This window comes from Nomascus leucogenys, chromosome 15, assembly GCF_006542625.1.
Source record: "Nomascus leucogenys isolate Asia chromosome 15, Asia_NLE_v1, whole genome shotgun sequence".
NCBI lineage: Eukaryota > Metazoa > Chordata > Mammalia > Primates > Hylobatidae > Nomascus > Nomascus leucogenys.
In genome coordinates, this window is record NC_044395.1 from 24,183,609 (window position 1) to 24,210,789 (window position 27,181).

At 37.3% G+C, this 27,181-nt stretch overlaps 1 protein-coding gene across 2 annotated transcripts in view; it reads left to right on the plus strand.

The window, feature by feature from the left end:
• Window positions 1-512: 512 nt before the first annotated feature.
• ARHGAP20 (Rho GTPase activating protein 20) overlaps window positions 513-27,181 on the plus strand; it is a 131,564-nt gene continuing 104,895 nt past the window's right edge. The window contains exons 1-2 of one of the 2 annotated variants that reach the window (XM_004090569.3): window positions 513-810; window positions 19,739-19,821. In XM_004090569.3, the coding sequence (XP_004090617.2) occupies window positions 706-810; window positions 19,739-19,821 (188 nt within the window). In that variant the 5' untranslated portion in view covers window positions 513-705. Of the gene's footprint in view, window positions 1,274-19,738; window positions 19,822-27,181 lie in introns of both variants that reach the window. The other variant, XM_003253110.3, reaches the window with a different exon arrangement.

Here is a 27,181-nt window from a genome sequence, read left to right on the forward strand (position 1 = left end):
CTCTGCGACGTGCCACCCTATCCCCAGTGGGGTGGGGTGGGGGATTCCCTCTGCAGTCCGCTGAAAGCGAGGCAGGAATCACTGCAACTCCTCTGCTCAGGCTGAGGTCGCCACCGCTCCGCGGATGCACGCGCTGCAGCGGCGCCTTCCGCCGCGAGCACGGCGCGGGAAGGGATGGGGTCTGGTGGGAGTGGGCAGGTGGCGGGAGAGGCGCGTGTCCGTGCACTAGAGGCCCCCATGCGTGACACAGGCCGGTGAGCTCCTGCGGGCTGCCCCTACGCGGAGTCACAGACCGAAAAGGTCAGCTGGTGGCCGGTGCGCTAACATATATAGAGAGAGACGCCCGCCAGGCGCGCCGCAGGCTGGGACGAGGCTAGGAGGGCCCAGGCTGGAGGAGGGCTGAGGAGGGCTGCGGGGGCGGGCCCCGGCGCGGGGCGCCCGGAGCGGAGGGGGCGGGCCCGAGGCGGGGCGGGCAGCGGCGCTGACGGCTGTAGCCGCTGCACTCGCCTCCTGCCCGCGGTGCCGAGCGCAGGCGGAGGTAGATGGCCCCGACGGGAGGCGCGCGGCCAGCACCCGGAGCTCGGCTCCCCGCCTGAGCACGGCAGCCGCGCCTCGGCTCGCGCGTCCTCGCCCCTCCGTCCGGCAGCCTGCGGACATGATCGTGTAGCCTCCTCCTAGGCTGGGATTTGTTTGAAGATTTTCTTCATGGAAGCGATGTCCCCCCAGCAGGAGACTCTAGGGGGACAGCCGGGGCGCTCCTCTTCCCTGACAGGAGTGTCTCGGCTCGCGGGAGGCAGCGGCACCAAGAAGGTGAGGACGCTGAGCGGGGGCCCGTGCCCTCCGCCGCAGCCCCCACTCCCGGCGCGCGCCCTCCGCGCCCGCCACAGCAGCGCGCTAGGCGGACGCCGCGGGAATTTGACGCTCGAGGCTCGCGGCCCCTAAGGAGAGTCCCAGAACACTTCCCGCCCTTGACGGCCGGCAGCGCCGCCGCCTCCCGCAGAGCGCCCGCTTCTCCGTTTCTAGAGCTTTAATCTCTCCCCGAGCGACCCCGCAGCCTCCCTCCCGTCTCCATCCGCCGCCGGATCCGCAGCCCGGCTCCTCCCTCAGTCGAGGCGCGCGGGCTGGAGTGGGCGATCGCCTTTCCCCGACCCCTCGCCGTGCCCCTGGGCCCCCCGAAGTGGCCTGGGCGAGCACTGACTGCCCTTTGTCGGGGTCAGCCCCGAAGTCAGGGCCGGCGATGTCTGCCCGGGAGCGGCAGCCGGCGCTGAAGAAGGTAGGCGGCGGGGCTGCGGCGCTGGTGGGCTCGGCCCCCTCACCTGCCCGCCGAGGCGCGGCTGCTCCATGGCAGTTTTCGGGGGGCAGGTATGGGGAGTACTGCCCCCCACACTAGGGTCCTGGATGATTCCGGGTCTCCGAGGTGGGGGTCACAGTTTGAGGGGCGACTGTGGATGATAACGGTCGACACTATACGGGGACATGTGGGTTCGGCCGGGCCTAGAACCGGGCAGGGTGGGGGCGGGTGGGCTGTGGTTGGGGGTCCTGAGGGCTGAGGCGGGGGACCTTCTCCCTGCACTGGTCCCCTGGCCCCTGGGACTCTGGCCGGGCTGGATGGGGATCCGGGTGTCGGTGTGGGCGTGGGGGCAGCGCGTGTTCCCTGTCAAAGCTGGGAGGGGGATGCAGGTGACAACTTGTAGCGTTCCATTCCGATAAACACGGCCGCGGTGCTGCGGGAGGATTCCGATCCGGGTCAGGTTTCGTTGGAACGGTTCCCTGAACAAGTGCACGTGGGCCGCGGGCTGCCGGCCGCTGCCGTTCCGCTCCCTGAGGAATTGATTTGGGTGTTTCTAGCCCTGTCTGCCTATCCCCGCCTCCCCACCCCCGCCCCCAGCATAAGACGTTCCGATATTTGGCCTTTTTTTTTTTTTTTTTCCTTGTCTTAGTGGTGCCCTTCCAGCTTTTCTGGAAACAAGTTGCGATTAGAGGCATCTTTTAGCTTTTCCTTAAGAAATATCTTAAGGGATTGCATTTGTTTCATTAGAGACTTAAAGGGGTTGCGCAGGTTCCCTGCTTGTCTTGATTTTACTGCCTTTCATAAATCTTCCCACCAGGATCTTAGGTTGGCTAGAGGTCAGTTGAAGAGAGGTGATCGGTGTGCCAAGTATAGAAATGTGTGGGAGTTCCCAAGGACCTTGACCGTGTCACCGAGCCATCTAGGGGTGTCCGTGAACTTGATGATGTATGGGCTGTAGTGCCGGCTCAGCCTTTGATGTATTGAGGCTGCGGTTTGTCCTTGTCGCTTTTCCCCTTCGGAGATGGAGGGAGTGTATTTGTGTGTAGTCAAGTCTTCCCAAGTAAAACGCGAATTTATCAGGCTAGCCCTACATTTACTGACATAAATTTTTAAACTTAAAACATTTTATTTTTGTAAACGTAAGGAATTGGAAGAAAATCAAAGATTTATTTTTCTGAACAGTTTTCTTTTTTTCTTTTTTTTTTTTTTACTAAGGGTATAACACTGCCAAAGGGAGGAAGCATTAAAGAGGAGCTTTATTATCATTTATCAAGTAATACTTGTCCAATAAATGAAGGGTTGCTTCGCTCTTTTCCCACGTTCTTTTTACTTATCATAGCCACTGTCCATAAGATGCTGTCGTTTGTTATGAAACTTAGCAGTTTCACACATTAACAAACCAGTACTTACCTTTCCAACATCGTTGGGAAGATTAAAGGTGAAATTCAGTGAATAATGACATACAATAGACATTTAATAAGTGTTAGCACTTACTGTTTGCAATATCCCTATGTCTGTAATTCATACCTTTGTGTCCCAGTTGTTCAAGCCAAAAATCTAGGATTCGTTTTCAACTCATTTCCTCTCTCTGCACCAACCAATCCATCAGGGAAGCTACTGTCAATCCGAATGTGCCTTGAATTTCTCCACTTCATCTCCACTGTTGCCAGTGTAGTCCAAGCCAAGCCGCCATCTCTCACTTGTACCTTTGCAGAAATGTCTTAACTTGCCTAACACCTTTCTTGCCCTTCTTTGATCCAGTCACCACTTAGCACCAGAATAATCTTTTAAAATGTAAATTAATCATGTTGCTTACCTCTTTAAAATCCTGCAGTGGCTTTTCATCCATTTATAATAAAATTCGGACCCTTTTTTCTTGGCCCTGTATACTTCTCCCACCTCATCTATGCATCCCCCCCCTTGTTTGTGTATTCTCCAACCATATGGGCCTTCTTCCTCTTAATATTTCAAGTCATCAAATTCATTCTTATTTTGAGGCCTTGATGGTGTTTCTCTGTGCTTCAGCCCCAGGTCCTTGCAGTCTTGACTTTCATATTATTGTCAGATCATAGGTTCTAGCAGAGGCCTGCCACTGACTACCTAAGTGGAAGTGCTCCTCAGTCATTCTCTAGACCTTCTGCTTTATTGTCATCTTAGCATTCATCCTTGCCTGATATTTTCTTATTTACTTGCTTGTTATCTGTTACCCACATCCCTCACCAGATTGAAAACCATGATAATAGGGACCTTATCTGTATTGCTTAAGACTGCCTCTCCAGCACCTAGAATAGTGTCTGCTATATATTAGATTTTCCATAAATATTAGTTGGGTTATGTACGGCAGTGAACAGGACAGATATGTCCCCTGTCCTCAGAATTTATGGCTCAGAGCAGGGTCAGCAAACCTTTATTTAAAGGACCAGATACTAAATATTTAAGGTTTGTAGGCCCTTTGTTACAGGCTACTCAGTTCTGCCATTATAGTGCTAAAGCAGCCATAGACAATGAAGAAATGAATGGGCATAGCTGTGTTGTAATAAAACTTTGTTTAGAGAAACAAGTGGTGAGTCTCTGTGGTGTAGTTTCCTCTCTCCTAACTAGGGGAGAGTAGTGCCACTGAGTGGTACATTGTGTAATGATGGAACTCCGTTATCTACAGTGTCCATTCAGTAGCCACTAGCTACATGTAGCTATTGAGCTGTTGAAATGTGGCTGGCATGACTGAGAAACTAAAAATTTTTTTAACAGCTTCATTGAAGTATAATTGACATAGAATAAACTGCACATATTTAAAGTATATAAATTTAATAGTTTTGACATATATATACACTTATGAAACCATCTCCAGAGTTTAGCTAAGGAATATATTCATCATCCCCCAAGGTTTCCTCATGTCCCTTTCTAATTCCTGAATTCCCTCTCCATTCCCAGGCAACCACTAGTCTGTTTTCTGTCACTGTAGGTTAATTCACATTTCCAAAGATTTTTTGTAAATGTAATCATACTTTATATTCTTTATTTATCAGGCTTGTTTCATTCAATACAATTACTTTGAGGTTTATCCATGATTTTGCATGTATCAATAGTTCATTTCATGGCTGAACAGTATTCCATCATGTGACTGGACCACAATTTATCCATTCATCTGTTGATGGGCATTTGGATTATTTCTAGTTTTAGGCTATCACAAATAAAACTGCTGTGAACATTCATGTACAAGTCTTTGCATGGACTTCATTTTGGGGGAGTAAATACTTAGGTGTGGAATAGCTGGGTCATATTTTAGGTATATATTAAACTTTTTAAGAATCTGTTCAATTGTTTTTTCCAAAGTGGTTTTATAATCCCCCTGGCAGTGCATATGAGTCCACCTACTCCAAATTTTCACCAGTACTTATTATTATCTGCCTTTTTGATTACAGTCATCCTAATGGATGTAAAGAGGTATCTAATGGTTTTGATTTGCATTTCCTCAGTGACTAGTGATGTTGAGCATCTTTTCATGTGCTTATTTGTCATCCATACGTTATCTTTGGTGAAGTATCCAAATATTCTGCCCAATTTTAATTGTGTTTTCTCCCAGTCTGACTTGTCTTTTTACTTTCTTAAGAGTATCTTTCAAAAGAACGGAAGTTCTTATTTTTGGTGAAATACAATTTGTCTTTTTTTTTGTCTGTAAGCTTCTTAATTATAATCAACTTGAATTTAAATCTAAAGAGCCACATGTGTCTAGTGGCTACTGTATTGGACAGCATGGGTCAAAGGAAGAGACAAAAAAAAAAAACAAAAAAAATTAAATAAATGGTGATAACTGTTATTAAAGGAACAAACATAACCCTGAATTAGACAAATGTGGTTGTTGAGTTAGATCATTCTGCATTAGGGTGTTCAGGGAAGGCCTTTTTTAAGTGTCCCTTAACTCTCTTATGGCTTAAAAAGACCATGCTGTAAAAAGAAGTGGGAGCATTAAGTTCAAAGGTCCTGAGGTAGGTATGTTTGAGGAGCTAGTATGTAGATTCTGTAAATGAAGTCAGTCTCTTTATTTTATAGCCACATATATTATTTTACTCTCAAGCAGAATTGCCTAGCTAGATCACTCGCTTCTACTCACTAGTCAGAGGATTTCATTGTTTCCAAAAATCAAATCCACTCTCAGAAGACAAAGATTTTTCTATCACTGAGGCACTTCCAAAGAATATACAATAAATTTGTACCGTAATTCCTAAAAATTGGATTCTAAAATATAATAGCATATAGATAAAGCATAGATAATACATTAAGTAATTCTGGAATAATACATCCTTGAGGATATCCACATTTTCACAGAATAGTTTTAATGAAGTGGAAGCACATATTCGAATCATTTTAGTTACGAATGATTTGTATCAGACTCAAATATTCTGACCTTTTGGTTTCATATACTAATTGAAAAATCTTTAAATAGGATGAGTGTTGGAATGGGGAAAAAGAGACTTATAGGCCCGGAAAGCCAGGCAAGGGAAAATAATTTTAAAATAGCTCTAACATTTTTAAATGTAGCAGCTGCTGTTGTAAACTTCATTCTGCCTTTTCTTTCTAATTCTCTGGGTCCAAATCTGTTTATAACACCTCGTGGTATGAACACCCCCAAGGGCTAACTTGGACCATGTGTGTGTCTTATACTGGGGCTTGAATTAAGCATCTTAGTGAGTAAGCTTTAGTTTTACTCTTCAATACTGAGAAAAATATTATACCCATAGTTAAACTAGTATCCTACTCAATTCTTATCTGGTGTTACTCACAAAATGAATTGCATGAAGTCAGATACATGAGCTTGTTTTGGCAGGGAGGATCCTAGAATTATAAAAATAAAATTAGATTAATCAGGAATGGCCTCTGTTATCCCTCATGTGACCTCTGAACTTCTGATTGGGCTTCATTTCTTTGTATGCAAAATGGAGTAATGACCTCTATCCTGCACATCTCACAAGGTTGGTTTTTATGGGTCATGAAAGGTAAATGGAAACACTTTGCAAAAGTGCAGGAGTTATTAGTATATCTTGCCATGTGAGAGTAGGTGTAAAGCAACAAAAGGAGTTTGAGTTTAAAAAATGTAACATCAGAACATGTACATGCATATGAATGTATACCATCCTTTAAAGCAGTCATCATTGGAAGCCATAAATATCAAATATCATGAGGGGGAACTTGAATAAAAATACAAGGGTTGGCTATAACTTATGGAAGAATAAAGAAAATTTAAAAACCTCTTTAAGTGAATGCTTAACTATATTCAAAACACATCAGTTATATGAGGTAGGTGTTAATTTTTTCCTAAAGAAGGAACTGAACCATGTCAAGGCTACAGTGTAGTAGTAAGTGGCAAAACTGGAATTTGAATCCAGTTCTTCCAACTCCATTTCTCTTTTCAACGAGACTATGAGACTATCGCTGCATTTGTTATTGTTTGTAACATAAGATACAGGGAGGGGAGAGTAGGTTTGAATTATATATAACCAGCTGAGAAAAGTACAATTGAGGGCCTTTTCTCAGTTGAAACAAGTAGTATACATTCTTTGGAGAGTGGCATTTCTACCCTCTCTGTCTACCATTGAATGTTATGTTCACTGCTGCCATTAGGTAAATATTAGGTAAACATCGACTTAGAGTGACAATCAATGACACAATCACTGGTCTAATTACTTTGGTGATTTTTATGCCTTGGTGTCTGACATTTTCAGATGTTTTGTATAAGACAGATGTATTTCAAGAGCTCTTAGCCAGGCCTGATCTCTAATGCTGATACCTCAGCCTTGCTTGCTATTGGGAAGTTTGGCGTATTCTCCAGACAAACTCAGAAGAGTATATTTCAAAGTTATGTGTGGGTACACTGAATCCTAAGCCTCAGATGATTCCACTGGAAAATCATGTGGAAACCCAGTTGAGACTCTCTCAACTCAGTTAACTTTTATATAACTGCTTCACTGAGTCTGGAGGAAAAAACTTTGTGGCCATAGTTATGCTCACTTAAAATGTGAATGGAGTAGTGCATTTTACCATGGCAGAAGAAAAATTAATTTTTGTGACTCTAAAGTTCATAGACTACAATAAATTATAGTTTCATAAAATAAAAGTTAAGGATAATCTTCTTATACATGTGTAAAAAGTAATTATTAATTTTGAAGATTGAGTCCCCTAAGTTAAAATAGGCAGTTGGAATTCATAGACTGAAAGTTCACAAGTCATAGATACCTAAATAGTTAGTGCAGTTGTTGCTTTTAGTTCTGAAGTGAAGGTTGTCATGAAGCAATTTATCATCCTCTATTCCTTCAGCATTCTCCCGGGTTATGATTTGGCGAAAGGGCTGCAGGACAAAAGATGGAACATGTTCAGTAGATGGGGGAGAGCTGAGAAAACTGATGGTACCTACAGAAATGAAATCCTCTCCAATCAATAACTTAGAAGTCTGAATTCTTTCACAGTTCTTACCTTTCCATCCAGGACTTGGTGGCTATTCTTTTCAAAGTAAAGGCATGTTATGCCTTATGGGACTACATACAACTTAACAAAAATATGTAATTGTAAAACTTGCCTTCTAGAAGGTGTCTGTAGCTGAAAATATACTAGATTTCAACTTAAATTGCCACTAAAATACATTATAAAGTGTCACAAAAATAGGTATATAATATCAAAGTTATGTGTGTGTACATATGTGTACATAACACTTGTATACTCATAATATGCAGAGTGCTTTGAGAAAATATATATTTTTATGATTCAATGGAGTTTTATTACTCATACCCGTCATGTCTTCAGAGCATTTGGTATAAACCTTTAAAGTAAACTTTAAGTGAAGGGAAAGTTTGCTCTCCTGTTCTGTTGGTACTTCAAGTGTTTAGGATCACAGGGATTCTAGAGGTCCTGATGTGTGCAGAAAGCCTGCAGAGAGAATGCTCAATTTGTTAGTGGCAACTACAACAGTTTTCTGAAGCAAACTAGGATAGGGTGGATCTTTAGCTTTTGTTTACTTACAGGAGACTCTGCCACAATATAAGAGGCTGGAAAGGTAGCAGAGATGATTGCCTTCGGTCAACCATCAATAATGAGGCTTGTAGTCAATACAGCCCAGTTTATATTATATTTTGTTTCAATCTTATTTTCTTTATCTAGGACAAGTTTATGTTAGAAACATCTAACTGACAGCAGAAATAGCCTCATCAGCACTGTAGGTCAGTGGTGTGCTGAGAGCAGCCTTGACCTAATTTTGACAGACACCTGTCACATGACACAACTGAAATGTAAAACTTGTTTTTGGATGTCTGGTCACTTGTGTGTGGACTCTGAAAATGGAATGTATGTGTGCCCACATCAGCTCACATATCAAAGATCTGGAAAACGCAGCTGCTCTGTGGCCTTTTGCTTTCCTTATTTACCTGAGTCCTAATTTACACCTAGGAGAGCGTTTTTATTTCCTCTCCTATGGCTACATTCACTCTTTTGAACCTCAGCTTTAACAATAGCCATCACCAGGTAACACTATGTCTGAATCTAGATAGACGTGGATCTGCTTTTTATTCTCATTTGATATAGTCCGTTTGTTTTTTACCATTATGGTTTTAGGATTTGATCACAGTACTTTTCCCCTCTGTGTTGAAGACAATGAGGGGCTACCATAAGGCAAAGCTTCCCAACTGTTGCGGATGTGTCTGACAATTAGCCCCTTGGCCCTCAGGCTAGTGGATGGATACTGGGGAGCCAGGGTGCCCCTTTGTTTATCATAGAGTGTTATGGTTGTACAAATATCATTTTGTATGGACCATTATGTGAAAAATGTAGTGGAGCCCTGCCCTGTAAGAAACTATTAGGCAGAGAACATTGGTGATTGACTCTACCTATTCCAGGGTGCTACTTAAAGATGATCATGACCAAAGGTTGAAACTTGTAGCTTTGCCAAAGAAAAAAAGTCCAGCCAACGTGAAGGCCCATAGTGATGCTCCAGAATCCTGCATGTGTGGGGATGGAGGCAAGGAAACAAAGCATAATGTGTAAGGGAAATTCTAATATCCTTATATTTATTTATGTACAGCACTTAAGCACTTTAAAGTTTACTGTCTGTTACATTATCACAATGCTTTTCATTTCAGAGGACTTTCATCCATATATATATGAATGAATATATATATAGTGAGTAGGGCAAGTATTATGTCCATTTTAGAGAAAATCTGAGAAATTAAGTGGTAGAACTAGGGTCCAGAATTAAGGTCCAATGTCTCCTAGCCTAGTGCCTATTCTTCTGCATTACATAGATTATCATGTTTATTGTCGTATTTCAACATGGTAATAGTCCTTCGGAAAGAGGAAAGAGCTGGAAAGTAAAATCAATTCTTCCTTCAGAAAGGAACATATATTCACTTACAGTAGTCTGTACTGTGATTACATTTATTTTAGCTAAATGTTTAAAGTGGTCCTGGTTGGGATGATTTATGGGTAAATAGAAGATCATGTTTATCACAGACCAAACTGACAGTAGCAGGAAGCTTCAGCTTACCTAGTGGTCAAAACCTTGTTGTGATAGTAGGACCCAGAAGCAAGGTGCAAGATTAAAAGTAATTATCTTTTTCCCTTACAGAGCCAGTGTCTTTGAAGTATAATTATTCAGTGGCTTGGATAAGTCTCCACAAGTAAATGCTACAGGCATATAGGGAAGACAAGAAATACTTTAATGCTTACCAAATTGCACAGACTAGCCACAAAAGAATTAATAGTCAAGTTTGAATAAGCTAATTTGTTAATTTGATTACTTATTTTTTCTAGCCTTGAAAATTTAGAGTTCTATAAAAGCTTTCCCAGTGCCCTTATTTTAATACTGTGCTTATTTTAAATGCTTGAAAGTGACTTCAGCATCCATAATTCAACTGAAATGCTTGATTTTTTTCCTCATAAAGTGACTGGAACAAAACAAAGCATGAAAAATTGCAGTTCACCTCCAACTTTAATCTTTCATCCTGTTCCTTCCTTTTGATATGCTTTGTTTTTCTTTAATCTCTGTGAGAACTAATAATGAGCAGATTCAGAGTGATTTAGAGGTTCCAAAAATAGTACTATATCTCTTGGCTGTCATGAAGTTAAAATTCCAGTGAGAGCCTACATACAGGTTTTTATATAAAAAGTGTTTTCTGCATTGTTGAAAATAAAACAACAAAAGTTTTTTTCTTCAGTTACCTATTTACAACTTCATTTTTCTACATAAGCACACTTGTATTACCACCTTAAAATCTCAGATATTGGATATGTTAATTCATTCACTTAATACACAACTATTGAGAATTTACTATGTGAAAATCCTAAGGAGGACACCAGAGGAATAGGGGAGGAATGGTGGCAAATCACAATAGACAGGAAGTAAGTGGGTAAGAAAAGATATGTCATGTAAATGGAAAACAAAAGTGAGCAGGAGTAGCAATCCTCATATCAGATAAAACAGACTTTAAACCAACAATGGAAAAAAAAGACAAATGAGAATTATATAATGATTAAATGTTCAATACAAGAAGATTTAACTATCTTAAATATATATGCACCTAACACCAGAACACCCAGATTCATAAAACAAATACTACTACACCTAAGAAAACATTAATAGTAATACAATAATAGTGGGGGACTTCAACACCCCACTGATATCACTGGACAGATCATCAAGGCAGAAAATCAACAAAGAAACTCTGGACTTAAACTGAACTTAGACCAAATGGACCTAACAAACATTTACAGAACATTCTAGCCAACCACAGAATATACATTCTTCTCAGCTCTGCATGGAGCATTCTCCATTATCGACCATATGCTTGGCCATTAAAGAAGTCTCAATAAATTCAAAAAAATCAAAATCATATCAAGTATCTTCTCGGACCACAGTGGAGTAAAATTAGAAATCAAAACCAAGAGGAACTCTCATAAACACACACTGCATGGAAACTAAACATCTTGCTCCTGAGTGACCTTTGGGTAAACAGTGAAATTAAGAAATAAAAAAAATTTCAAAACAAATGAAAATAGACAACATATCAAAACCTCAGGGATACAGCAAAAGTAGAACTAAGAGGAAAGTTTATAACTTTAAATGTCTACACCAAAAAGATAGAAAGATCTTAAATTTACAACTTGATGTCACACCTCAAGGAACTAGAAAAATAAGACCAATTGGAACCCAAAGCTAGCACAAATAAAGAAATAACAAAGATTAAAGCAGAAGTAAATGAGATTGAGACAAAAAAAGATACAAAGGATCAGTGAAACAAAAACTTGGTTATTTGAAAGGATAAACAAAAATGACAGACTGCTGGCTAAATTAACCAAGAAAAAAGAGAAAATTCAAATAAGTACAACCAGAAATGATAAAGGTGATATTACAATTGATAACATAGAGATACAAAAGATCATCACAGACTACTGTGAACACCTCTATGCGTATAAACTAGAAAATCTAGGAGATGGATAAATTCCTGGAAATATAAAACCCTGCAAGATTGAGACAGCAAGAAATAGAAGTCCTGAACAGACCAATAATGAGTAATGAAATTGAATCAGTAGTAAAAATCTTCCAAGAACAACAAAAGCCCAGGACCAGACAGATTTGCAGTTGAATTTTATCAAACATACAAAGAACTGGTATTCAATCTTACTGAAACTTCTAAAAAACCAATGAGGAGGGATTATTTCCTCACTCATTCCATGAAACCAATATCTCCCTGATACCAAAATCAGGGAAGGACACAACAGAAAACGAAAACTATAGGCCAATATTCTGATGAACATAGATGCAGAAATCCTCCACAAAATACTAGCAAACCGAATCCAATAGCACATGAAGAAGATAATTTATCATGATCAAGTGTGTTTTATCCCAGGGATGCAATGATGGTTCAACATCCACAAATCAATAAATGTGTTTTACCACATACACAGAACTAAAAACAAAAACCATCCAGTCATCTTAATAGATGCAGAAAAGGCATTCAGTAAAATCCAACATCCTTCGTGATAAAAACCCTTAACAAAATAGGCTGATGAAAGAAATCGTAGATGACAGAAATGGGATAACATCCCATGCTCATAGATTGGGAAAATCAGTATCATTAAAATGCCCATACTATTCAAGGCAATCTACAGAGTCAATGCAATCTCTATCAAATTACCAATTTCATTTGTCACAAAATTAGGAAAAAAATCCTAAAGTTCATATGGAACCAAAAAAAGAGCCCAAATAGCCAAAGCCATCCTAAGCAAAAAGAACAAATCCAGAGACATCATATTGCCTGACTTCAAATTATACTACAAGGCTGTGGCAACTAAAACAGCATGGTCCTGGTATAAAAATAGATACATAGATCAATGGAGCAGAATAGAGAACCCAGAAATAAAGCCATATAACTACAACCAACTGATCTTCAACAAAGCCAACAAAAATAAACAATGGGGAAAGGACATCCTATTCAATAAATTGTGCTGGGAAAATTGGCTAGCCACATGCAGAAAAATGAAACTAGACAAATGCAAATGCAACATAAAAATAGACAAATGGGATTTAATTAAACTAAACAGCTTCTGCAAAGCAAAAGAAATAATAAGAGTAAACAGACAACCTACAGAATGGGACAAAATATTCACAAATTATGCCTCTGACAAAGGACTAGTATCCAGAACTTACAAGGAACTGAAAGAACTCGACAAGAAAAAAACAGCTCCATTAAAAACTGGGCAAAGGACATGAACAGATATTTCTAAAAAGAAAAGCAAGTGGCAAAAAGCATGGGAAAAAATGCTCAAAAATCACTAATTAGAGAAATGCTAATTAAAACTACAATGAGATATCTTACACCCATCAGAATGGCTATTATTAAAAAGTCAAAAAAAAAAAACAAATGTTTGCATGGATGTGGAGAAAAGGAAACATACAATATTGATGGGAATGTAAATTAGTTCAACATCTATGGTAAACAATGTGGAGATTTATCAAACAACTAAAAATAGAAATACCATTCAATCCTGCAATCCCACTACTGGGTATCTACACAAAGGAAAAGAAATCATTATATTATAAAGACACCTAAACAGAAAAAGACACCTGCATTTCTATATTCATCGCAGCACTACTCACAATAGCAAAGTCATGGAGCCAACCAAAGTGTCCATCAACAGTTAACTGAATAAATAAAATGTGATACGTATACACCATGGAATACTATGCAGCCATAAAAAAGAATGAAATAATTTTCTTTGCAGCAACATGGTGGAGCCTAGAGGCCATTATCCTAAATGAACTAACTCAGAACAGAAAATTAAATACCACATGTTCTCACTAATAAGTAGGATCTAACAGTGGATACAAATGGACATAAAGATGGAAATAATAAACACTGGAGACTCCAAAAGGGAGGTGGGTGGGAATGTGGCAAAAGTTGAAAAACTACCTATCAGATACAATGTTCACTATTTGGGTAATGAGTATGCTAAAAGCCCAATCCTCACCAGTACACAATATACTGATGTAACAAACATGCACATACACATGAATCTAGAATTGTTAAAAATTTTTAATTAAAACAATAAGCAGGTGGGCAAATTCCTCAGATCTCTGAAGAACTCAAATGGAGAGCCACTGAAACTTTTTGTACAAAAAAAAAATGGGATAAAAAAATTTTCCATTTTCATATATTTCAGATGATTGTGATAAGAAGAAAATTATAACTTATGGCTAAGGACCAGTTTGCTGGGCTGGAGCCCAGTGGTTTAGTAATTTGGTAGTTAGGTTTCTTTGGTATTAACCAAATCAATTTGCATACCATACAATTCACCCACCTAAAGTTATGTTCAGTGGCTTTTAGTGTAGTCATAGAATTGTACATTCACCACCACAATCAATTTTAGAATATTTTCATTACCTCAGAAACACTGAACCCCCTTAGCTATCATCTCCCAATTCTGCTGTCTCCCCAAACTCTAGGGAGGAACAAATCTTTAAGTCTCTGTAGATTTGCTTATTCTGGGCACTTTATATAAATGAAATCATATAATATATGGTTTTTGTAATGGTTTCTTTCAATTAGTATGTTTTCAAGGTTCATTCATGTTGTAGCATGTATCAATACTTCATTTCTTTTTATTGCCAAGTAATATTTTATTGTATAGATATAGCACATTTTGTTTACCCATTCATCAGTTGATTGACATTGGTGATGTTGCCACTTTTTTACTATTATGAATAATGCTGTTATAAGCAGTCATATGCAAGTCTTTTTGAGGACATATGTTTTTATTTCTCTTGGATATGTACCTAGGAGTAGAATTGCAGGATCATATGGTAACTCTATGTTTAACCATTGAAGAACTGCCAAACTGTTTTCCATCTTACCAGTTTTCATGCCCACCAGCAGTGTATAAGAGTCCAGTCTCCAATCCTCACCAACCCTTATAATTATCTTTTTTTATTATAGTCATCCTAATGTGTGTGATGTGGTATCTCATTGTAATTTTGATTTGCATTTCCCTGATGGCTAATTATGTTGAGCATTTTCTCATATCCTTATTGGCAATTTGTATATCTTCTTTGGGAGACTGTATTCATATCCTTTGCCCATTTTTAATTGGGCAATTTGCCTTTATTATTGAGTTTTAATATTTCTTTATAATAGATACAAGTCACTTGTCAGATATATGATTTACAATAAAAGATTTCCCATTCTGTGGGTTGTCTTTTCACTTTCTTAGTGGTGTCTTTTGAAGCATGGAAATTTTAAATCTTGACAGTGTCTAGATTTTTTCTTCTGTTGCTTGTACTTTTGTTGTCATATCTATTAATAAGAAGCCACTGCCTCATCCAAGATGACAAGATTATGCCTGTGTTTCCTTCTAAGATTTTTATAGTTTTTAGCTGTTACTTTTAGGTCTTTAAGTTAATTTTTGTATACGGTTTGAGGTAGGGGTCCAACTTTATTCTTTTGTATGTGGATATCCCATTATCTCAGCACCATTTATTTGTTGACAAATGATTAACTTTATTATCAGGCAGATGTTTACTATGTAGCTCAAAGTGATAAGTGTCAACACTATGTTCAAAAGGTGTAGTTTGCACTGCACAGGTATACTCTTGCTGTCTAGTTCCATAGCAAATGCTTACATTTTTCTTAATGATACCATTCCAGCAGAGCTCCTTAAAGGTTTGTTTTCGTATGTGTGCATTTGGGGGTGGTGGTATTTATGTGGTGAATTAGTGGGGTTTTTTTCACATAAAACCCTCATTTATAGAGTGTATAGTTTGTTCCAGGCATTATACCAGGATTTGGGAATGCAAAAATATGCTTGCTACAGAGTAGAGTTCAGTGAAAAATTGTTGAAGGAAGGGAGAAAATTTGGGAAGAAGATATAGCCCCTGCTCTCTAGAAAGGGTCAGAAACATAAGTATAATGTGAAATGCTACTACTGAGGCATCGTATATGCAGGAACACAGGGAGTTGAATATGTAATTAATCCATGTATTTAAAATGACTTGAAGTAGAAAGCACCTTGCAGATTAGTTGGTAATGTTGCTGCAGTTTTGTGTTATTATTTAAATGTAAAAGATAAAAAATTCCTGGCATTTGGTACTCATATTCAATTATGACCTTTATTCATTTACTGTTAGGCATAATAGGTTTTTTGACCTACAGTACTGAATATAACTGCAGAGGATACAGCAGAAGGTCAAAGATCCATTGGAAGTAATGGCAAAAACAGCAATTACTTGTACACCAACCTAATAATTTCTCTGTAGTATTCATGTTATACTTTCCTAATAAAGGCCATTTGTAAATAGACAACAGTTTTTGACATTTAATCACTCTTTATTCCATTTTAGAACTTCTTCCATTCTCCTCCTCATTTTTTCCCATTTGGGGGACAGAGAGATAGATTTGTTTCGTAGCTCACATAAAATTCTTATTTAGTTTTTGGGGCTACTTAACACTAGGTAAGTGATACAATATCAAACTCATTCCCGAAAGATTAATGCAATTAATTAATTGGGTATTTTTGCCTAAAGGTATAGTTTATCATTTCTTTAAAACATTACCTTTTAAAAATATTCTATTTCACAGTGGTATCCAGTGTTTATGAGGTCATCTAGTTAAAAACATCAAGTACAACAGAAAATATATACTATATACTGTCTGAAGTTTACCTTGTTTTCTGTGAAGCAAAGAATTATAGTTATCCCTGTCACAGAACAACTGTGAAATTTGTTGGTGCTAAGATAAGCATAACATAAACCTGTCCTGATAAGTTTGTACTATTATACACCTGTAAAAGAATCAATAGTTTCATTCTATTTTGATGTATTTCACATAGTTGTAAACAAGAAAATCTAAGTTTTCATTGCCTGAGAACAGATTCTTTCAGAGATCAGTGAATTTGTTTTGAAGTTATTATTGGCCCTTTGTTTGGTTACACTTTTAAGCAAAAGAAAGAGATAAGTATATTTTGAATGAATTAATATCTGTATCTATTAAGCCCCTGGTTATATTGGCTGCTTGTAAGACCTTTTGTTATTTAGAATGAATCCTGTGAATCCTAAATGTATGGTTCATGTAATGTTTATTTTCTTGCATATCCATGGTGAATCTTTGGTGGACACTTAATGTGGGACTATCAGAAATAGAAGGGACCTAAGTGACTATGTAGTCCAAACTGTCTCATTTTGTGGGTAAGGAAATGGAGGCCCAGAGAAGTGGCTGAATTGCCTTGGGTTGCACATCTCATTAATGATAGAATAAGTCTGAGTACGAACAATGGAACCTGAAATAAAAACAAACTACCTCCTGGTAGTTTGATTGCATTCTCTTCAATATAAATCAAGCTGGATGAGGTGGCTACACTCAGCATTTGACCCTTATACATCTGACAATTTTAAAACTCAGAAAATACAGTCTATTCACTATTATACAAATAATCTTCTACAATAGATTTCCATGAAAAACACCCATTTCAAAAGCACCTTTTCAGAAGAAAATTTGTCACCCTTCTTTGATGATCCATTCTCATGTTTAACAGCTATCATTCTTGGGAGGATTTTCTTACATCAGAAAGTTTCTTAACTTGAGGTTCATAAATCCCTAAGGAATCCATTTTATGGGGGTTCTGAACCCCTGAAGTTGCATGCAAAATTTAGTTCACAACTTTTATAGGTTTCTCAACAAACCACTACCCAAGGACAACCTGGATTTTCGTTCCATGTTTCTCCCCATTTCTTTCTGCCTCATCTTCCTTGGAAGATGCTTACTTTCCTCCATATTATAGTTCTGCATTAATTTTGAGATTATTACTGTTTCTAAATGAAGAATCTCAGATCATTTTATCCTGTTTCATAGGCTCTTTTTCTTCACATTTTAAGTCATTTTACACTGTCTTTTGAATCCTTTCCAAATTCTTCATAAACCTGAAAGCCAAGGAGCTCAGAATTAGAAACTATGTACTAATGAAGATCTAGTTTAGAATCTTGGATCTGCTGACAGTAATTTCAGAAGGTTAGAGAAAGCAGATGTAAAGCTGCTGAATGGCAGATCCTCAAGGTCAAAGCAGACAGAGGGTGTGAGGGACAAAGGTAAAGCTTACAAGAGTGGGTACATTTCACACTTCAAAGTAGTAATTCGGTCCTGTAAAGGGAATCAGGATAGAGTAGGAATTAATTCCAGGCCTGAAGGTGAAACAGAACCCTGCAAAAAATCTGGAACATAGCTTGATGGATATGAACAAACTGCCACTTTTCTTAGTACAATCAATCCAATCTTGCAGTATTGAGACTCTTCACATGAGGAAGTGCTGCTGTACCTTGCAATACAAATACTTATCTCCCAGTTTTCCTTTCTCCTTGTAACCTCTGCAGTCACACTAGCCTAAGGATATTAGATTCCTGAGGATTATGTTCCTAAGAGGTGTGAGTAATGAAAACAGTGAGATAGGGCTTGCACTCTATAATATATAAACTAGGTTATTGAAATCACCAGTGTTGGAAAAGATTAGACTTTTCTGGGAATCTGATGATAACTCCGGGCTGTTTCTCTAGAAGGAAGACATCACATATACATCATGCAAAAAATTTTTATGTAAGTAACCTGGCCTGAAATTGATTTGTGGTTAATAACTCCCAATTGAGATGTTTGATATTGTCTATTTTTAACCCATGTGTTTCCTCTCATTTATTAATGTTTTACATAATTATTCCAGCTGTTGTCTCAGCTGTGCTAAGGAGATTTGTGCCTATAGCTTCCATGTGTGAGCCAAAAGATTAATGAGTGGAATAGCAACACTGAGGCCAGAGCAGTGGTGACAATAATTTGGGAGAGATCCCCAGGAGCATGGAGAATTTGTGGGATAAGAATTGTGCCAAAGAAGTCTAGCATCCTCTTCCCACTGGGTGATTCTTTCTTTATTCCTATGCTAGGATCATTGTTTTACTTTAAAAACTGCAAGCAGTTCCTTTATGAATCACATAATAGGGTACCGACACTGAGCTGCCTAGTTTTATATGGTTCCCATTGGAGCAACATCCAGTTCCCAAGCATGACTGGCCTAGAGGTAGTGGGTAAGACCTTTGGCGAGGATACAGGGTGAGAGGGATATGGGATGAAAGGGTATAGAGATATAGGGTGAGAAGAATGGCTTTGATAATACAGCCTGAACTTCGCTCATGGCTGTTTGTGACTATATATGGTTAATTTTACTCATCTGCTTCTAGTGGCTGTATCTAGATGTGTTAAATATATAAGACTAAATTTAGAGAGTAATTATCTGAATAATTCAAGTGGAATAAACTTCATTTACTGCAATTTTAGGTCATTGGAACAGATTACCACCTTCTTATATTTATATACCACCTAGAAAAAAAAGATTTTTTATTGTTTGAAGTTACAGTTTTAAAAAAGTCTATTTGGAAGAAGGGATTCCCAAGTGTGTTAATATTTATGCAAAACTCTAGTCTCTGTGCTTTTGCTTTAACTGTTTTTTCCTCTCCTTGTCTTTTCTTGAAGCCAAATTTGCCTGTGAAATAAAGATAGTAGTATCTACCCGGATGACATTTTGGTTTATAAATAAGATAATCCGTGTCCAGCCTTTAGCATAGAGCCGGACACATGATAGCCAGTAATAATGGTTATGATGGTGTTTCTCCCAAATATTCTGGTAAACATTTAACCTCTTTATTCTCTGACCACAATAAATACTTATTGCCTTTACCACTTTTTGACACTTACTGTCCTGTTTTTTTTTTTTTAACTATCCTATTTTAGATGTTACAGTTTTGTCTCCATAATGAAACTGTAGGCTCCTTGATAGGCAAAGATAGGCAATGCAAAACTTGTTAAATTGGATTGAAAAAAAAATCAACATTGTCTTGCCTTACAAGCCACGTGGTCTTCATTTTTGTTTCATCAACAGAAAATGAAAACACTAGCGGAAAGGAGGAGGAGCGCTCCATCTCTTATCCTGGATAAAGCCCTACAAAAACGGCCTGCTACCAGGTAAGTGCAAAGCTTTGTATTACACATTCAGTATGTGCTTGGAACTTTATATTAGACGAAGAGTTTTTCAGATCACATATTCTTTAATGTGTAGAGGTTGTTATCACCGCCAGAATTCTGTTTAAGAGTAGAAAATACAACTTTTGTTATGAGGTTAATAGGGCCTAGCTGGTATATATGCTCAGTTGCTTTAAAACTGATTCAAAAGTGAATTTCACCCCAAAAAGTATATAAACTTGCAAGTTCCACATTTTAACAAAGTTTACTTATAAAATAGAAATCAAAATACTGAAAAATGAATGTTTTGTTTTGCACAAAACTGCATATTTTTAAATCAACACAAAGTGATTGTTGTGCATGGATAAGGCAGTTTTTCTTACCAACTTTAGATATGAAGGAAGATAACCATATTAGGATTATTTTTTAAAATGGAATATTGATTTATTTTAGGCATTATTGGTTAAATTAGTGAAATTCAAAGTGGAAAAATAAGCTAAATACCTGTTAACAGAGTCATTTCACCAATGGAGGCTAATTACTATTTCAATGGACATTGGAATAGACATTTTTTTTTTTTTTTTTTGCAGAGCAGGAGCGAAAGCTTATTGAAAAGATTTAGAACAGGAAGGAAAGAAAGGAAAGTACAACTTGAAAGAGGGCCAAGCAGGCAACTTGAGAAAACAAGTACGCAGCTTGACCTCTTAACTTGGGGATTTTGTATGTTGGCATACTTCTGGGATCTCATTGGGAAGCTGCTGATCAGTTTCAGGTGTTTTCTCTCTGTTACGAGACCGCCTTTCCCTGGTGCCAGCTGTGACCAATTATTACTTGAGCAAAATGGTTAACAACCACCTGACCATCAACTGATGGTCACCCAATACTCCTGGTGCGTGTTGCGGGGAGCCCTCTCCTGCCCCGCTCACACCTGACTAGCTACCTACTGTAACATTTCAATAGACATTTTAAGAGTCTTTCATAATGTGTTGAAATTGAATAGTCATTATTATTTTATTCATTAATTTTTTCAAATTCAAATATTAATTTATTCACTAATTTTTTCAAATTCAAATATTCATTAATCCATTCATTTTTAAATGGCATTTTAACTCATAAGAGTTTTTATGTTCAAAGGAATGTTACAATAATTTTTCTCTAAGCCGTGAATCCTTTTAGGTAAAGTGAAGGCTTTACCAACTTTATTTAAAGCGAGGATATATCTATAACTATGACATTTCTTCAAATCGTGCTAATTTAACATAAAATCTGTATGATTGGGAGGCCAAGGCGGACGGATCACGAGGTTAGGAGATAGAGACCATCCTGGCTAACACGTTGAAACCCCATCTCTACTAAAAAAAATCCAAAATATTAACCGGGCATGGTGGCGGGCGCCTGTTGTCCCAGCTACTCGGAGAGGCTGAGGCAGGAGAATGGCGTGAACCTGGGAGGCGGAGCTTGCAGTGAGCCCAGATCACGCCCTGCACTTCAGCCTGGGCCACAGAGTGAGACTCTGTCTCCAAAAAAAAAAAAAAAAAAAAAAAAAAAAAAAAAAAAAAATCATCTATATGAAAGTATGGAAGTTTTTCAGTATTAAAAATAAGTTATATATCCAAATCCCAACAAGTGAAATGTACAAAAATACTCACATCACTTTCTTCCGAGCACTTAGCAAGTTCTCAGACTCAGTAGTTTTTCTCACCTACCCCTAGAAGACGTACACTTTAGTCACTGGGTTGATCAAGAAATGTAAAGTCCTTTTAATAGATGCCTAATCAAAATTTAATTAGGAAGCCATTCTGCCAAATAAAAATACAGTAATATATTTCAGTGTCATATATAAATGACTTTTGCATTGTTTGCATCAGTGTATCCTTGCTTTAGTGTGAATAAAAGAGAATGGTTGTATCTTCACAGTTTAACACTGATTATCTAGAAACCTCAAGGGACAGTATTTTTTCAGTGCAGGTGGATAGAGGAAACAGAATCAGTATAGCTGTCTTTAATTCTCTACTATAGATGTAAAAATAAATTTATTGTTTATTTTTTAACAAAGTTTTTAACAAATACACAGTTTGGGGTAAAATTTTTTATTGGAAGCTTGTGAGTATGAAGTGTGCTAAGGTTTTTCAGTTAAAAGTAGTCCTTATAGAAGCTTTAGCCTGAGATCAGGAACCAGTAATCATCTTTCCCCAATCTACCCCAGGGTGAGAATCTGCGATAAGTATATATACAGGTACTGAAAGTTTATGCAGACCAGTGGTTCACAGTGGGGTGGGGGCGGGGGATGGTACTAACCTCTAGGGTACACTTTGGAATTTTGTGGAACATTTATGTTTGGTCAGTGATTTAGTGGCAGCAGCCAGGGATGCTAGGCATCATGGAAAGCACAGAACATCCTGCGAAGAGAAGAATGGCAGGTTCCTGCGTAGCTTTTGAAAGTCCCCTGTATAGCATATGCATGAAGGGGGAAAAAATCTTTATACAATTATCTATGCCTGTAACCTATTTTATATATAAGCACAAAGTATTTTTATACATTTCAATAAACACTAAATTTTTCAGAAATGTAGCTACCTTGTACATCAAGAGATAATTGTACTTTGTGTTGTTTGGAACCATTTCTAAAAATCACTGGGCTTCATTTTTCTATGCTTGTTACATGAAATTTCTTATCTGACTTCTCTTAAATTTGAGTATATTAATTGTAACTAGTTGTAAGCATCTGACTACTTAATTGTCTTTAGTATAATCATGTCTGAGCATGTACTTATTGAAATACATACTTCATTAAGAACTTTCATTTTTTTCTTTATGTTACTGTTAGAGTGTTTTATTATTTTTGACTTTTTAAAAATACCTGTGAATTTCATTTCAGGATATAAAAAGAGGAATTTAAACATATATATAGACTTGTATATAACAAAGGGTCATTGGGTTTAATAGAATCAAGAACTGCTGATACAGATGAAGTGCCATGCTAGGGAAAATGCTAACACTTATCTGACTCACTGAAAAATGCCACTTCTTATTGTTCTAAGTTGAGAACCAATATAATAATATACAACAATGCCCTTCCCCACACTGCCTCCCTATCACTTCTTCAAGAATTGGTGCTTACATTAGAGCCAGTTCTCCCAGATTCTTAGTAGTAGCAAAATATGATGAGTTTTGTGTCAAAATAACTGTAAGGAAAAAAGTTTGTTTGGCTGAACATGGTGGCACATCCCTGTAATCCAAACCCTTTGGTATGCCAAGGTGGGAGGAGCACTTGAGCCTGGGCAACATAGCAAGACCCTGTCTCTATAATAAAAAAAATTAGCCAGGCATGGTGATGTGTGTCCCAGCTACTTGGAAGGCTGAGGTGGGAGGATCACTTAAGCCCAGGAGTTGGAAGCTGCAGTGAGCTACGGTGGTGCCACTGCACTCAGACCCTGTCTTAAAATATATGTGTGCGTGCGTGTGTGTGTGTGTGTATATATAGTGTATATATGTATATATGTGTATATATGTGTACATATATGTATATGTGTACATATATGTGTACATATATGTATATGTGTACATATATGTGTACGTATATGTGTATATATGTGTACATATATGTGTATATGTGTGTATATGTGTGTATATGTGTATATATGTGTGTATATGTGTGTATATATGTGTATATATGTGTACATATATGTGTGTATGTGTGTACATGTGTGTGTGTACATATATATGTGTGTGTATGTGTGTGTGTACATATATATGTGTGTGTGTACATATAGATGTGTGTGTACATATATGTGTATGTGTGTACATATATGTGTACGTATGTGTGTACATATATGTGTACATATATGTGTACATATATGTGTGTACGTATATGTGTACATATATGTGTGTATATATATGTGTACATATATGTGTGTGTATATGTGTGTACATATATGTGTGTATATATATGTGTACATATGTTTTAATCTTCAGTTAATTTCCTGGAAATTTCTCTAGATCAGTAATTAGGGTGCATAATGCTAGGGAATGGGACCTTCACCTCTCTCATAATCTTATAAAGAGGAGATTATGCTTTTACTTTGTGTAGCTCTTGGTGCTTGTACTCTGAAGGTATGCAAAATATTTGTAAGCAATACAATTTCAGGACTAGAAAGAACCTGAAAGGGTCCTCTAGTTTAGTGATTCCTAAGCCTTTCTAATTTGGTATTCTAGAGTGGGATACAGATATCGGCATATTTTTCAAATCCATAGTTAATTCTGTGCACTCTTTTTTAAAATTGTAGTAGAAACACTTAACATGAGAGCTATCATCTTTATAGATTTTTAAGTATAGAATATAATAATAATACTGTTATCTATAGGATTCTAATGAGTGCTTGGTGGAGGACCACTGTTGCATGATATAAAAGAATGCTTTTATGTTTATTTGCTTAGGAAAAAGGAATACAAGATAGAATTTTAAGGAAGTATTTACAATTGACAAAAGTAATACATATTTCTTATAAAAGAAAACAATATGGACGTGTATAAAACAAAAAGTAAAGTCTCTATTCCATCCCCAGGGGTAACTACTATTAATCATTTGTATTTCCTTTTAAATTCTTGCCTGTTCAGAAGTGATTCAGATTTTTGTTTTCCCTTGTGTTTAAATTATCACTTAAACATAGATGTATTAGTTATTTTCAAGTCTCTTGCAGTTTTTTCAAAAACTTGGAGATCAAATCCTATTATCATAAACATTCAAGAAAGTCTTTGAATTTTGTCCACTTTTTTATAATGTACCTGAAAAGTTACATAAATCAGATTTTATGAATTATTAATGAGCTTGCTGTTTTAAATAAGTCCTATAGTTAAAACTTAAATAAATTTTATAGGATAAAACTAAATAGTAGTATTCAGTGATATACTTCTTTTTCCAAAGTTGTTACAAATAATGCAAATTTTGGAAGTAGAATTTTGCTTTTCTATCCATTATACTCCAGAAATATGAGAAATTTCTGAAGTCCAAGATGATAACACATCTAGTTCAAGTGGTACTTTATACAGCAAAATTCTCATAGCCTTCCCCCAAAATCATTTCTATCTCTTGAAATGTAACATGAGAACTAGACTGCAAAAGATTTGTGGGCAGTGTTTGGGCAGACAGCAAAGGAATAGTGTTTTATTTATTGACATTTTATATTTTTTGAATTACATCTATATTTGATTTTGGCATTGCTGTAGAACCTTACTATTTTTACTAAATAGTAAATAGATGATAAAGCTTGTGTCTAAATCTGCAGGAGATTTCAAAGAATTCTTTTTAAAAGTAATTTAATGAACAAGAGCTGGATTTAAAGAGAAAGAAAGATTTAAATTAACTGATGAGTTAACTGTATTTCCGTGTTAAAGGTAGTTTCATCTCCAGTGTTCTTTGGTGAATGCATAGAGTACATAAGGAGAGGCAGTTCACAGATTTTAACTTTTTTTTTAATGTGGCACCATTCAGAGCTGCTGGAGGTGGTTTCTCTAAGTAATTATTATATTAGGAAATGTGACAGACATCTTTCATACTGAGAAGGTTAGAGGTTTTCTAAGGTAAGTGGTTACATAGCTGCAGTCAACTACTTTTTCTCTTTGACACAGTAGTGTTCAGTTCTGTGTTTAAAGATGATCTAACATTGTGTCATAATCATCCTTGTGTTAAGATAAGACTAAGCACATATGTTGAAGGGTTTGGTTTTCTTAAAAATCAAATGAAAGTGCTGAAATATGTTATTTGTTAAACTTCTTCTAATTTTATGGTCATATAATTATTTGTTGAATACAACAAATCAAAAGATTTCCCAGAAGACTGTTTATTTTCCAATATGATCTTAATTTTATTGTTTCATATAATTTTTCGGTGATAAAAGCCTCAACTTCATTTTTTAAATTTTAGATTCGGGAGTACATGTGCATGTTTGTTACATGGGTATATTGCATGATGCTAGGGTTTGAGCTTCTATTGAACCCATCACACAAACAGTGAATGTAATACCCAGTAGTAGTTTTTCAAGCCTTGCCCCCCACTTCCCTCTCTTCTTTTGGAGTCCCTGGTGTCTTTTGTTTTCATGTTTCTGTCCGTGTGTTCCCATTGTTTCCTCCCACTTATATGTGAGAACATACAGTTTGGGTTTTCTTTTTCTGTGTTAATTTACTTAGAATAACGGCCTCCAGCTGCGTACATGTTGCTGCAAAGGACATGATTTCATCCTTCATCCTTTCTTATGTCTGCATAGTATTCCATGGTATATATGTAGCACATTTTCTTTATCTAATCCACTGTTGATAGACACTTAGATTGATTCCACGATTTTGCTATTGTAAATAATGCTTCAATAAACATAAGAGTGCAGTCTTTTTGATAAAACTAGTTTTTTTCCTTTGTTTAGATACCCAGTAATGGGATTGCTGGGTTGAATTGTATTTCTATTTTTAGTTCTTTGAAAATTTGCCATACTGTTTTTCATAGGAGTTGAACTAATTTACATTTTTCAGAAAAATACTACTCAGACGCTAAAAAATTAAAGTATATTAATATGTACCAAGAATATGTCTAGATAATCAATGTGAACATTGTTTTAATATACCCAGCTGTCATTTTCCCTTTTGTAAGAAAGAATTTTGAATAGTTTCTGAATACTGTTACTTTAAAGGTTCACTAATATAATAAAATCAACTTGTTAGCAAAAACAAGACTTCTGTATCTATACTCCGAATGCTAATATTTGCAGCTTTCTAAACACATCATACTCTCTACCTTCTCTCAAATGTCACTTCCTTCAAAAACTCCTCTAACTCTTCATAAATAACATCCATGCTCCTATAACACAGTATATATCTTTTTATATATAAATATTAGACATTTATTGTTCATAGTTCTGAAGGCTGGCAAGTCCAAGGTTAAGGCACTGGCAGGTTTCATGCCTGGTGAAGGCTGCTTTCCACTTCTAAGATGGCATCTCTTACTGTGTCCTCATGTGATGGAAGGGGCAAACAGCTCCCTTGTACTTCTTTTATAAGGGAGCTAATTCTCTTCATAAGGGTTCTGCCCTCATGACTTAATCACCTCCAAAAGGCCTCACCTCTTAATATTATCACACTGGTAATTAAGTTGCAACTTTTGAACTTGGGTGAGAATTGTATAGTTAAAAATCTATAAAGACGATCGCTCTCATTCAGACTATAACAACTGGTTACTCCAAGCCTCAGTTTCCTCATCTGTGAAATAGGAGTCATAATAGTACCTTTTTAAAAAAATTGGCACATAATAATTGTACATATTTATGGAGCACAGTGTGATAACCACCCTATATATCTTTTAATCACAGCACTCAAT